Source organism: Lutra lutra, chromosome 13 (assembly GCF_902655055.1).
Source record: "Lutra lutra chromosome 13, mLutLut1.2, whole genome shotgun sequence".
Taxonomy (NCBI): domain Eukaryota; kingdom Metazoa; phylum Chordata; class Mammalia; order Carnivora; family Mustelidae; genus Lutra; species Lutra lutra.
In genome coordinates this window covers 92,363,700-92,377,091 of record NC_062290.1, presented here as the reverse complement: position 1 = coordinate 92,377,091, position 13,392 = coordinate 92,363,700, and the positions used below count along the sequence as shown (strand labels likewise).

At 67.1% G+C, this 13,392-nt stretch overlaps 1 protein-coding gene and 2 non-coding genes across 4 annotated transcripts; 1 reads left to right on the top strand and 2 right to left on the bottom strand.

Annotated features, from left to right (window-relative positions):
* The first annotated feature begins 1,506 nt into the window (after positions 1–1,506).
* On the top strand, positions 1,507–9,425 carry DIPK1B (divergent protein kinase domain 1B). Of its 2 annotated transcripts, none has more exons than XM_047698822.1 (5): positions 1,507–1,684; positions 4,941–5,066; positions 7,601–7,708; positions 7,793–7,969; positions 8,460–9,425. In XM_047698822.1, the coding sequence occupies exons 1-5, from the start codon at positions 1,622–1,624 to the stop codon at positions 9,267–9,269; spliced, it is 1,284 nt and encodes a 427-aa protein (XP_047554778.1). In that variant the 5' UTR covers positions 1,507–1,621; the 3' UTR covers positions 9,270–9,425. The 2 variants fall into 2 exon arrangements, with proteins under 2 accessions (XP_047554778.1, XP_047554776.1); XM_047698820.1 differs by having other exon boundaries at positions 1,508–1,684; positions 4,941–5,075.
* A 2,016-nt stretch (positions 9,426–11,441) lies between these two features.
* Positions 11,442–11,577, bottom strand: LOC125084183 (small nucleolar RNA SNORA43). The gene has a single exon (XR_007122532.1). It is a non-coding gene; the product is annotated as a small nucleolar RNA SNORA43 (small nucleolar RNA).
* A 654-nt stretch (positions 11,578–12,231) lies between these two features.
* Positions 12,232–12,360, bottom strand: LOC125084187 (small nucleolar RNA SNORA17). The gene has a single exon (XR_007122535.1). It is a non-coding gene; the product is annotated as a small nucleolar RNA SNORA17 (small nucleolar RNA).
* Positions 12,361–13,392: the final 1,032 nt, after the last annotated feature.

Sequence of the window (13,392 nt, the reverse complement as noted above, 5' to 3'; positions counted from 1 at the left end):
GCAAAAAAGCCCAACAACACCCCAAAACACAAAACCAAAACACAAAATCCTACCTTGCCCTATAACCCACACCATGTACAAAAGTTAGCTTCAAACAGAATCATCGACCTACACGAAAACCCCCCCAGTGGCCGCCTGAAACCACGGAGAAAACCACGGAGAGTGCTGACCCCTATATGGACTCCGTTGTCTCCCGCAGGGCCGGCGCCGCAGTCGAGGTCAGCTTGTACACGAGGCACAGGAAGGGAATGAGAACGCAGCTGATAGTAAAATAGGGCCACCGTAACCGTGGGGCGCGATAGAGTCACGTGGCTGTGGTCTCGCTCTCCAGATACCACGTTGCCCTGGGCTCACCCTTCTTGGACACCATGCGAGGACGAGAGGCCCACATGGCGGGAGGAGGGAGGTGCGGGGTGCAGGTGCGTGGTGCAGTGGGAAGCCACTGTGGGCCCGGGCATCCGTTCGAAGGAGGGTCACCTGCGCCCGGACCGGGGCCGCCACGGGAACTGAGACCAAGGGTAAGGGGAGACACTGCTGTAGAGAAAACCCTAGAAAAAAACAGAGCATATGTTTGCGCTGCTGGGTTAGTCGGATTTCTCAGACACGGCAGGCAAGAGACGCACAGACTGTAAACGGGAAAAACGGGTCACTTGGACTTCACGGTGAGGAGCTCGTGCTCACTGAAAGACAAGCCCCGGGTCAGGCGGAGCATCTTGGTGCGCAGTGGTATCTGGAAGTCGGGGGACTCCCGGACCGAGGAACAAGGAAACAAATCCTACAGTCAGATTCAACCGGAAAGAATTAAATGTAGGTTTCGGGAGAGAAGATCTATACGTGGTTCAGCACCGTCTGTCCACGGGGAAGTGCGGAGCGCGGAAGGCCGGCTGCGCGCGCCCCCAACGGGCAGCAGCAGGGAGCGCACCTGCCCGCAGGCCTCCCGCGCTTGTCCGCGGGGCGGGAAAACCCACCTGCACGCGGAACCCCGCGCGGAAGTTCACGGCGGCTGCGCCATGGCCACCCCACGTCCGCGGCAAACGCTGACCCAGCCCGGGCCCAGGGCACGGCATTGCTGGTGCCGGCGACAGGCCCGACCCCGAGGCCGTCCCCGCCGCGCTCGGTTTCTGGACGCGGGGCGACGAGCAGGGCCGGGGCTGCGGGGGCTCGGACAGAGACGGCCCGGAGGCGCCGCCGGCCGGAACCGCGCGCTCGCACCGAGTCCACCGCCCCGCCAGGCCCGGGCCTTGCCCCCGCGCGCCGCCACGCGCCGCCCCTCCGCGCCCCTCCGCCCGGGCCTCCGCGACCGCCCGCGGTGACAGCCCCGCCGCCTAGATCCGGGGGGCGCGCGGGGGCGCGCGGGGCGGGGCGGGGCCGCGGGCGCCCCTCCCCCGCGCGCCCCCGCCGCGCTCCCACCGCCCCCGCCCCTCTCCCGCGCCCCTCCCCCTCCCCGGCCCCGCGCCCGCGCCCCCGCCCGGGCCGGCCGGCGGAGTGCGCCCTCGCGTGGACGTGGACGCGCGCGCGGGCGCGGGCGCGCGGGGAGGCGGCGGCGGAGGGCGGCCGTTGCGGGCCGGCCCGCGGGGCTGAGGCCGAGCCGAGCCGGGCCCGCGCACGCCGGGGGCCCACCATGCGGCGGCTGCGGCGCCTGGCGCACCTGGTGCTCTTCTGCCCCTTCTCCAAGGGCCTGCAGGTAGGCGCCCGCCTGCCCGGCTTTGGTGCAGGCCGCGGCGGCCAGCCTGGGGGCCGGCTGCGGGCCGCAGGGTTCCACGCGCTGCGTGGCCTTGGGGCGGCTGTGGGGCCGGGAGGGGTTGGGGAGGGGGCGTTGATGGGGGCCGGCGGAGGGGCGGTGGATGCTGCGGGCTGGCAGACCCTGCCCCCGGGACTGAAAAAGCCCCTCCCCTCCGCGGCCCCCACCCCGGAGGCCCAGAAACCGCGCCTGATCCTTGCCTCTTTCCTCACTTAAAAGAGGTAAGGTTTGCTTTTCTGTAATGGAAGACTTGGGACACACAGAAACGCTCTCAGAAAGACAGAACCTCCCCGGGGTCATCTCCCAGCCAGCCCGAGCGTGGGGGTGTGCCTGACTCCACCATGACCTTGGACAAGTCACCGGCCCTACCGGGGCCGCTGTCTGCTGGGGAAGCCCGGGCTCCCTTGGGGACCCCTCTGAGAAGCCTGTCGGTTCTGCTCTGGGTGGTCGGAGCCAGGCCCACCCTGAGATGGCCGTGGGCGCAGTAATGTTCAAGCAGCCCACACCTCCCTAGCTTCCCCAGGCTGTCCTGGGGCCAGGGCAACAGGGTCCCTGCCAGGGTCGTGCCCTTGGCCCTGGGGCCTGGCTGTCCTCAGCTCCCACCCCAGGGGGAAAAGCCTCAGAGCCAGGAGACGTTCGGGTTTTGGGTTTGTGTGGGACACCCTCCCAGCCCACCTGGGTGCATCCTGGTCTTGGGCCAGCAGTAGGTGAGGTGGGTGCTGAGGGGGTCTGAGGACCCCCTAGGTGAGGAAGTGGGCTGTGCACTGGCCCCCTCCCCGTCCCGAGGGAGGGGACTTGACCAGGGTGCTGCCTGGGCGGCCCAGAGCTTGCCCTAGGACCCAGGACAGGCTGCTTCCCAGGGATCTGAGCCAGCCCCGCCCACCTGCTATTGTCAGGTCACATTCAGGGCCTCAGTTTCCCTCCTGGACTGCAGATAGGGTTGGAGCCATCGTGCATGTGGGGCACTGGCCCGTGGGTAACGTGGCTGTTCCTGACCCCGAGTCAGTGGCTTCACCAGGAGCCAGCGGCCTGTGGCGTTGGCGAGCGGTTGCATGGGATGCACTGAAAAGCCCGACCTGCCCTGTCCTGGGGGCTCACTCACGGGGGACTCACGGGGGCCAGGGACTGCTCCTAGAGGAAGTACCCATCTAAGAGCAGGCTGTCGGCACGGTCGGAGCTGGCCAGGTGGGAACAGTGTCCTGGGAGAGCCTGGCGGGGCGGGTGGGTGTCTGGCTGGGGTGTGGCTGGTGTCCCTCTGTGAGCCTGGGTCCACCCCGGGGTCAGCCCCAGGTCCAGCACTGCTCCAGCCTGCCCTCCTCCGGGCTGCCAGCCCCCCCGACACAGGCTGCCAGGCCCCCCCAAGGCCGCACTCACCCCCACCGACAGCATTGTTCTTTGCCAGCCGGAAACCTTGGGACCTTGTCCTGGCAGAGCAACACCCCGCAGTCCCCCACCCGCCGTTTCTTTGCTTTCCTGTTTTCCCTTTTGAACAAATCTGACGGAAGCAGATGTGGTGCAGGACATGGGGGCCCAAGGCCCAGCCCTCTCATTCTGCCCAGAGCGCTCCAGTCCTTGATGCTCTCAGTGGCCACTGAGGCCCCAAGCCCATCCCTGGTGCTCTCAGGGGTCCTCCTGCTGCAGCCCCTCCCAGGAGGGCCAGCTCTGTGAATGGGCGCCCTGGAATGCAGGAGGTGAGGCCCTCGTCTCTCCTGCAGGAGCCGTGAAGGGGACCACAGCTACCCGCCCCTGCCCTGTCCTCACTGGAAAGCCAGCCCCCGCCTTTGGCTAAGCAGGCCCCATGGCCAACAGAACTGGAGTCGCTGCCCAGCGGGGCACGGGGTGGTTGGAGTCGGAGAGGACACGTAGCACCTCCTTTGTAGGTGGGGGCGTGAAGCTCTGGGGTCCCTGGCCCCTGGGTCCCAGCCCCTTGCTCTGGGGTCCCCCCAACGGGAACACTGGTAACCAAGGCCCCTCAGCGGGCCCTCCTGGACGGCAGTGCAGGCGGCTTGTGATTGGCCAGGGCGGGGGGCGGGGTGGGGCGGGGCGCTGGATGGGAGGCCCCACCCTCGCCCACCTGCTGCAGGTGTGTCTGGGCCCCTCGCACCTGTAATTCTGCTGGGGAAGCCTGGCAGAGGGGCTGAGCCCCCGAGACGCTGTTTCCACCCCACCCCACACACTGTAGGCCAGGGGCCGTCTTACTTACTCCCCATTGTGGGGACATACACAGGACATAAAAGTGATGATCTTACCCGCTTTAAAGTGCACAGTCTGGGGGCGTCAGCGCGTTCACACTATTGTGCACCATCCCTCTGTCCGTCCCCAGAATGTGGCTGTCTGCCCACGCTGGACTCTGTCCTGTTAGACACTGACCCCCGCCCCTGCCTGGTGTCTGTGGGTCCGACTCCTCTGGAGCCTCCTGGGAGTCAATCCTTCCGGATAGGTCCCTCCCCACCAGGCAGACCTCGCTGGGGACCACGTCCTCCTCGTTCATACTCAGTGTAGCCAGTGTCAGGATTCCTTCCTCTTAGAGTGAATGATTTTCCACAGTGTTGGATGGACCCTGTTTTGTGTAGCTATTCAGCCATCGGTGGACGCTTGGGCTGCGTCCCTCTTTGGCTCTGGGGACAATGCTGCCTACTCGCGGTGTCCGAGGTGTTGTCTCTTCAAGGCTCACAGGGCAGCTGGGCCACTGAGGCCTGCCCTGTTCACCTGCAGCCTCCACCTGCTGTCCCCACAGAACACCCCCCCCCCCCCCCGCGCTGGGCCTGCTTCAGCCGCAACTGTCCACTGGTCAGAGGATGGTGTACGGGGCAGGGGGGCAAGGGATTTTCCAGCCTGACCTTGTCCAGCCTGACCTTGTGCAGAGGTTAAAGGTCATTATGAAATGAGCTAGGAGGGAACTTTGTAAAAAATATCCTTATTCGTCAAAACAGAGTCGCCTCCTGTGTGTTCCCCTGCAGTCTGAGATCTATTCTCGCCTGCTCATGAGATGTAAAATCTGGGAGCACCAGGTCCAGGCCCTCGCCGCAGAGTGGGCGCACTGAGGATGCAGGGGGCCGGGGAGGAAGACCCGGGAACACCTGTCTGCTGGGCTGCTTCGGAAGCTGGAGCTGGGCAGGGTGCTGGCGCCAAGGGGTCGGCCGGTGGGGGCACCCACACCCCGAATGTGGCACTCCCTCACTGGCCTCTCTCCCAGCAGGGCCGGCTCCCGGGCCTCAGGGTCAAATACGTCTTCTTGGTCTGGCTGGGCGTCTTTGTGGGCAGCTGGATGGTGTATGTGCACTACTCGTCCTATGCGGAGCTCTGCCGCGGGCACGTCTGCCAGGTGGTTATCGTAAGTGTCGCCTTGGGCCAGCCTTGCAGCCGGACTCCTCCCTGCCCGGTGCTGGCCTATACGCAGGGGCCACTTAGAGCTGGCCCTGGATGCTCAGAGGGACCAGCGGGGAACTTTGAGATGCAGCCGAGGGCGGTGGGTGTGGTGGGGGGGGCCTGTAGGTGCAGGGAGAGTAGGGCTGGGATGGTCAGAGATGTGTGCAGGGAGGACTTTTAGCAGGGAGCCTGGGATGGACAGATGCTGGAGACCTCAAGTGCACCTCCTGGGGCCAGAGGTTCACCAAAGGAGGCCGTGGGTAGGGTCCTTGCGGGGAACAAGGGGTGGGGGGACGTGCTCAATGGCAGCCTGTGGCCTCAGAGTGAGTGTGACGTGTGCATCCATGGGTGTGCCCAGGAGGGAGAAGGCGTCATGAGCCTGTGTGTGCCTGTACACAGGAAGGCATGGGGGCTCATGGGTGCACCCCTAGTGGACACCCTGTGACTTGGGCTGGAGGGACCAGCCACACCAGCCCCAGCGGCCCTGGTAAGGCCCAGACTCTTCTGAGCCCGCCCCGCACCCTGGCCGGCCTTCCCAGGCAGTTTGAAGCCCCCAGCGAGCTGATGGCCGGGGTTCTGATGCCCCGGGCTGGGTCTGGAGCTGCTCCTCTTGCTGTAAGATGAAGAGGGTCCCCTCTCCTGGGGGACTCTGTGGGACTGACATTGGCCATGGAAGGGTGCAGGCAGGCCTGCTCTGGCCAAGGTCCCACAGGGCCCAATTTGGGGAAGCCCAGAGGTGGGAAAACCCCTGCGACAAGATTTGCAGGAGGCCAGGGGGGGCTCCAGTCCCGACTGATGGCAGAGTACCTTCCCAGAGGGCTGGGCGGGCACAGGGCACCGAGGATGCCGTGCCCATGCTCAGTGGAAAGGCCTTCTCCTGCCTGTTCTCAGCACGCTTCAGAACAGCTCACCGGTGGCCTCCAGGGGCCAGGCCTGAGCTGGGCACTGGACTGATGGCTTTGCCCTCACAGTCCAGGGGCTTGGGAGACAGGTAAGGAGCCTGACATGGAGCCTCTGGTCGGGGGGTGGGGTGGGGTGTGTGTGTGGTGTGTGATGGTTGGGGGGTGGGTGTTGGTGAGGCCCTGCTGTTGGACTGCTCAGGGTGAGGATGGGGCTGGGGAGGGCTAGGAGCTGGCTGTGTGGCCACCGGCCCTGAGAGGCAGGTGAGAGCTGGAGGGAGCTCTGGGGGTGGGAGGTACACAGGGCAGGAATGAGGGTGCGGGGGTGTGGGGGGAGTCTGGCCTAGGGGTGCAGGGAGCAGCAGCCTAGAGGGGCGGCGGGTACTTCTGAGCCCGAGTAAACTGTGTCCCCGGGGCATCTCCCTGGGGTGTCCCTAGGCTGTGGGGATGCCCCCTCCTTTCCAGAGGAAACCTGCCTGCTTTGTGGGGGTTCATAGTGTGTCCAAGGGTGGACCAGGGGTCATGGTTCCTATGGGCTCTGGGTGTTTGGCAGGTACTCCTTCCCTGCAGGTGGGAGATGGGCTGGGAGGGCGGGCAACTTGCCCAAGCCTGGTGGGCCAGGACCACGGGGCACACTGACCCCCTCTGCCCGAGGCAGCCAGGCTCCTTCCCTGCCACGGGTGAGGAGGAGTGGTGTCGGGCAGAAGCCTGTCCTTAGCCGGTGCCCTCAAAGGCCCTGCGGTTCTGGGGTGGTGGTTCTGGGGCTCAGAGTCAACCCCCTGTGGAACCCCCTACAAGTGGGTGGAATGGGTTTCCTCAAGGCTGCTTTGTCGACCTGATGAGTGGCCGTGGCTTTCCGATGCCACACGCAGAGGCCTTCTTCGTGGGGCCTCCGGTTCTGGCCCTGGCCTGCTCTCTGTCCTCCCCACACTCTGGTGGCACCCTGCTCTGCACTCGGCCCACTCACTTCCCGATCCTTCCTCCCAGCCCGGCTGCGGCAAGGGCCCGGGCTCCATGGCAACGCTGATGCTCTTCCAGGAAGGCACCCCCCCCCCCGCCCCCTGCCCGAGCTCCAGATGGCTGCGCCTCCCTGGGGGTGTGGGGGGGACGGACCTGATTGCATCACCTCTGGCTTCCCCACCTTCCTGCTTGTCAGCTCAGACACCGGGATCAGGGGACTGCAGGGGAGCAGCCACTGCTCTGAGCTGAGCCCAGCCTGATTCTGGCCGCCAGCAGCTCCCAAGGCATCTGGCTAAGGAGGTGGCCGGGCTCAGCCCCCTCCAGCACCCTCGGGGCAGGGGCAGGGCCCCATGGTGTCCCAGGCTCTGCTGCTCCTACTTCCTGCTACAGGGAAGAGCACACGTCGGGGAGACCCTGACCGTGCACCTCGCAGGCCGCAGGGAGCAGAGGGTCTTGCCAGCGGGGCAGGGCCCTGACCCTCTGCGTGGCCAGGTATGGCCAAAGGCTGCTGTTCCCAGCTATAGTGGTCTGGAGCGGCTGAGGAACCAGGGGCCTCACCTGCAACCTGTGGATGCTGGGGGAGGGGCCCCACGGCCTCAGGCCACTTCCTGGTTCTCCTTCCTGTGCCCAGTGTGACCAGTACCGCAAGGGCATCATCTCTGGCTCCATCTGCCAGGACCTGTGCAGTCTGCACGAGGTGGAGTGGAGAGCGTGTCTGTCCTCCGTCCCAGGGCGGCAGGTGAGCCCTGCGGGGTCTGGCTGGGGTCACCCTGGGGGCAGCGGGAGGGGACGTCGGCTTGAGGACTCCTGTGGCCCCATGCAGGTGTACAGTGGGCTGTGGCAGGGCAAGGAGGTGACCATTAAGTGTGGCATTGAGGAGGGCCTGGACCCCAAGGCCGGGTCGGAGCCGGCCCCCCAGCAGGAGCTGCTGCTGTTCGACAAGCCCACCCGGGGCACGTCAATCAAGGAGTTCCGAGAGATGACCCTCAGCTTTCTCAAGGTCAGTTGGCTCCTGGGGCCCGTGGAGCCCGGGGCAGGAGACAGACTGGTGGGAGCCAACAGCAGTGTCCAGGCAGACCCTGGCTCAGGGTCTGTGAGCAATGACTGGGTGCAAAGGACCCCTTCCAGTCTCCCTGGCCCCGGGCCAACCCACCCAGGGTATCTGGGAGGCATGAGAACTCTCCACTTGGGAAGCAGGGTGGGAGCAGACCCAAGTGCCCAGCCCTCAGCTCCCTGAGCACCAGCGGAGACATGGGGACATGGAGCCCCAGGAGCAGCTCCTGTGGTCAGTGAGGGGGCACGCTTGGACGCCGGGCTCTCCCAAGCTGGCAGAAGCGCTGGGGTCCCATGTGCAGCCCGCCCGGCCGACTCCCAGGGGTCCGAGCCAACTAGGTCAAGGTGGCATCTGCCAACGCAGACACCCACCACCAGGCCAGGCTTGCTGGCCCTGAAATGACTCGGTCTCCCTTTCTTTGGGTCCCAAATATCAGGCGAATCTGGGAGACCTGCCCTCCCTGCCCGCGCTGGTCGGGCAGGTCCTGCTCATGGCCGACTTCAACAAGGACAGCAGGGTGTCGCTGGCCGAGGCCAAGTCGGTGTGGGCCCTGCTCCAGCGGAACGAGTTCCTGCTGCTGCTGTCCCTCCAGGAGGAGCATGCATCCCGGCTGCTGGGATCCTGCGGGGACCTCTACGTCACCGAGGGGGTCCCCCACAGCTCCTGGCACGGAGCCGCTCTCCCTACCCTGCTGCGCCCGCTGCTGCCCCCTGCCCTGCACACGGCGCTGCAGCAGTGGCTGGGGCCCGCGTGGCCCTGGAGGGCCAAGATCGCCATCGGACTGCTGGAGTTCGTGGAGGAGCTCTTCCACGGCGCCTACGGGACCTTCTACATGTGCGAGACCACGCTGGCCAACGTGGGCTACACGGCCCAGTACGACTTCAAGATGGCGGACCTGCAGCAGGTGGCGCCCGAGGCCGCCGTGCGGCGCTTCCTGCGGGGCCGGCCGTGCCGGCACAGCGCCGACTGCACCTACGGCCGGGACTGCAGGGCGCCCTGTGACAAGCTGGTGCGCCAGTGCAAGGGCGACCTCCTCCGGCCCAACCTGGCCAAGGCGTGCGAGCTGCTGCGCGACTACCTGCTGCCCGGCGCGCCCGCCCGCCTGCGGGAGGAGCTGGGCCGCCAGCTGCGCACCTGCGCCACGCTGAGCGGGCTGGCCAGCCAGGTGGAGGCGCACCACTCGCTGGTGCTCAGCCACCTCAAGACCCTGCTCTGGAAGGAGATCTCCAACACCAGGTACTCGTGACCGCGGCCCCGGGGACCCCGTCCACGGCCGGGCCGCACAGCCTGCAGCGGGGGCGGGAAGGAGCGCCTGGGGCCTGGCCACAAGGGCTGGCCGGAGGACCCGCTGGGACCTGTCATTCCGAAGAACGTGTGATGTAAATAAACCGCTTTTCTGTGAGTGTCCCTGGGTTCCCTCCCACCACGCTGGACCTGCCTCCCATACCCACCACCGGCCCGGTGGGCTCCGAGGTGGGGGCTGCCCTTGCCCAGGCCAGACGCAACGCAGTGTGGTCCTTTGGGTCCCAGTCCGCCACAGGCCTCAGTGGGCAGCACAGGTACAGCCTCTCCTAGAGCCATGTTCTGGGGCGGGGGGTGGAGGGGGCGCGAGAGGGGGTGATGGGCACGCCAGATGCGGACCTGTTCTGTGCTGGACCGTGGTATGGTTCCCAAGAAGGTACCAAGGGAGACCAGGTGTCCTGGCAACGAGCGGTTACCAGGAACGGGCTGCTCCTGTCCCAGACGCTCTCCGGCCGTGCTGGCCGCGCAGGACTTCAACAGACGTCCGGGAACCGCTAGGTGGAAACCCACCACCATCTCCCTGTCCCACCCCAAGGGGCAGTGCAGGTGGCTCCCTCTGCCTCTGTTCTGGGAAGTGGCCAGCAGACCCCAGGAGGCTCAGGGAGCTGGGGGAAGGGCTGCGCCCCCATCCCGGGTCGTGGTGGGCCGGAGAGTCTCCTCCTTAAGTCCTTGGGGGCCGCTGACCTTTGCAGGCTTAGCGAGTGGTTCCAAAGCCTGGAAAGGCGATGCGGGGACCCAGGCGGACACCGTGCGGCTCCCCCCCACCATGCTCCTGCTCAGGCCTCCGCTAATCACACTGTGAGGAAAAGCCAAGTGTTAAGACGGTTTATTTAAGACCAATTTATTCTCAAGTTTTGCCCAAAGAGAAACACTTTTACTGAAAAACATATTCCAAAATTTCAACCATAATACCCACATTGTTAGGAGTAATTCCTAAAACTCATCCTATGTGTGAAGAATAACTTTCTTCCCGACGAGATTTTTCTCCCCTGCGGGGTGGGCAGTGGATAACCCAAATATGGCACAAAAGCGCTTCCAACTGGGACGGACGCCCGGGGTGACTAGATTTCGGCTTTAGACTCTCCCGGTCCTTCCTCCCAGCCCCGCCCCCAGCCCGTGCTCTACAGTCAGTCAGTCTTAAAGGGAAAAAGAACTAGCATCACGGGCTCTGGCAGTTAGAAAACTCTGCAGACTTTACGTCCCCCTGGACACATGGCTGCGGGGTTAAGAACCAGGGCACGAGGGTGCGGGGGACGCCCGCTCACCCTTCGCCCGCTACATGAGGCACACGCAGGGCCGCGGACAGGCCTGGGGCCTCCAAGCGGGGGTGCGCCCTGTCCTTGCCCAGGCCACAGCGGCGACTGGGGGCGCCCCTGCAAACCACCCCTGGGCCCCACCTCTCCGCCTTCGCCCGCCTGCATCTTCTGGAATCCGGAACAGTGTCCGCCGACACCTCCTGTGACAGCCCCTGCGGCCCCGGCCCGGCAGCTCCACCCGCTGCGCAAACGTGACCGCTTCCCAACACCCCGACGTTCTGCAAACGTTTTAGAAGATAAATGCTGAGTATCTTACTTTTTTTTTTAATTTTACCTTGAAATCCGTGAGCCTCTCCCCGAGCAGCCTGCCCCGCCTGCGTGTACCGTGCTGAGCTCTCCCCTGCAAGAAGGCAGGAATGCCCGAGTCACACCTGTCCCCCCACGGGGGTTCCCAAGGCCACCCCCCACTGCCCTGCTTTACAGGGCTCCGTTGTGTCCCTCCCCCGCCCCTGCCTGACCAGACCTGCCTCCGGCACTGCCTGTCTCAAGGGTCCTCAAAGCAGGGGTGTCCGTGGGCACAGGGCCCAGAGCCCACGCAGGGAGCGATGGCAGACCCCAGACCACTGGGAGCAGCTCTCAGCCAGGGACGCACGACTTCTGGAAAGCGCCCCAGAGGGACCATCTCAAGAAAGGAGACCCTCTCCGGGCCCATGCCGCTGTGTCCGCAGCCGGCCGCCCGCTCGTACCCGGCACGGCTCACAGCCGGCCGCGTCAGAAAACCCAGGCATTTGGGAGAAGCCCGAAGCCAGGGGCGCCTGGCACGCGCCCGTGGAACCCGCCAGCCCCGCGGCGGCTCCGGGGCATGTCCGGCTACAAACCATTCTTAGTGCTCACTGTTCTGAGCACTGAGCGTAGAAATAGCCGCTTGCTCTTCGCCCCGACGTCCCAGGTGCAGCAGAGCAGCTGGACCCGGGGTGCCGGCAGGTCCAGCACCTGTGGGGCCGCCGACCCCGCACTCCAGCCACCCACCCGGAGGCCGGCCCCTTCGCCCACCTGGTTCGGGATGCCGGCGGGCAGCTCCTCTGGCTCCGTCCGTGGGCCGGGCATCGCCCTCCTTCCTGTATTAAGGGACAAAAGTGTAACAAAAGCCGGCTGTCACCGTCACCGTTCACCGGGCCAGGCCGCAGCGGGAACGAACCGCGCGCAGCATCCCTCCTTCTGTCCACCGCTAGGGTTCCAGGGCGGAGAAGGCTGCCAGGGACAAGGGAACCCGTCACTCCTGCGGTCGCCTGTCAGGGCCCCCGGGCAGCCGCAGTGCAGGTCGGGACAGGACAGCAGCCTGTACTGGTAGCATCGAGTCGGCGAGGCCGGGAGACCGCCGCGTGGCCAGGGGCCTTCCGCAGCCTCTCCCGGAGCGCTCGGAGCCGCCATCCACACGAGGCCGGGGGCCCGGACGCCCCAGGAAGTCTCCCGGCTGGAAAGCAGGGGTCCCTGGCGGACCGCCCGTGCCCCGCACCGTTGCAGGGGGGCAGGGTCACCGCCCACGTCAGGACGCAGACCATGACCTTTAGTGGGTGCTGGGGCCGCAGGGGGGGCGCTCGGACCGTGAGCGCGACCGCCCCCCAGAGCCAGGCTCCCGGCGCGCGCTCGGCTGTCGGGCCGCGAACCACAGCGACGCCCCAACTGGGACGCCGCGTAGACAAGCCCCGCTCCTCTCTGCCACCGGTGACACAGATGGGACACGGCGACAGCCACACCTGCAACGCCTGTGGGGGCAGCGTGCCGGCCCCTGGCTCCGCTGATCACGGCCACCCGCCCCGACCGACGACCCCGTGGCCGCGGCAACCGGGGGGCCGAGCGCTACCCGCCGCCGCCCTCCGCCCCCCGGAGACGCTGCCCCGGGGCCGCGCGTCCCCGAGCCCCTGCCCGGCCCGCCGGGGTCGCGGCGCCGCGGTCCGCCCGCAGCCAGCCGGGGCCAGGCAGTCGGGCACCCGCGCTCCCCACACCTCCCGTCGGTCCCCGCCCCGCCCGGCCAACCCCGTTACCTGGCCGCTGCCTGACCGCCGCGGAGCCAACGGCCCCCGGAGCAGCCGCCGCCCGAGGCCCGCCACCCGCGGCCGCCCCAACAGGCCTGCAGCTGCCGTGGGGAAAGGACGGCGGAGCGCGCGCCGCGCCTTTTATAGGCCGTACGGCGCCCTGCGAGGGTCACACCGCGCCGCCGCTCGCCGCTCGCCGTCCGCCGCGCCCTCTAGCGGTCCCTCCCGGTCTTGCCGGCGCCAGGACTCGCGGGTCGCGTGGAGGGAGGAAGGCGGGGGCGGGGCCGGGGTGGGCGTTGGGCGCGGCGGGGGCCCCCAGAGGCAGGCAGGCCCCACGGGCGGGAATTCCCGCTGTCTTGCAGCTCGGTCCGGGGCGGGCGGCAGCCCCTGCTCCTCCGGGACAGTGGGACCCCGACGATGGCTGAGGCCCGCGGGCCGGGTCCCGGGGGTGGCGGGACAGCTCGAGGCGTGCAGAGTCTGGGCGCCACGCACGTCCGCGCGCGACAGGGCCCCAGACGTGCCCGTCCGCACCCGCGAGCGGCACCGCGGCTGCTGCCACCCCTGTTCCCTGTAGAGGGCGTGGGGCTCTCGGGGCCTTGCCCGCGCCCCTCCCCGGGAGCCCCCGCGAGCCCCCCGCGAGTCCCCGCGAGCCCCTGCGGGACCGCTGCGTCACCTGCTCGGACGTTTCTCCCACTGGCGAGGGAGGGCAGCGGGGGCAGGTGCGGTGCTGTCCCCTTGCAAGTGCAGGGTGGACAGAAGGAGCAGCAGGGCCCCG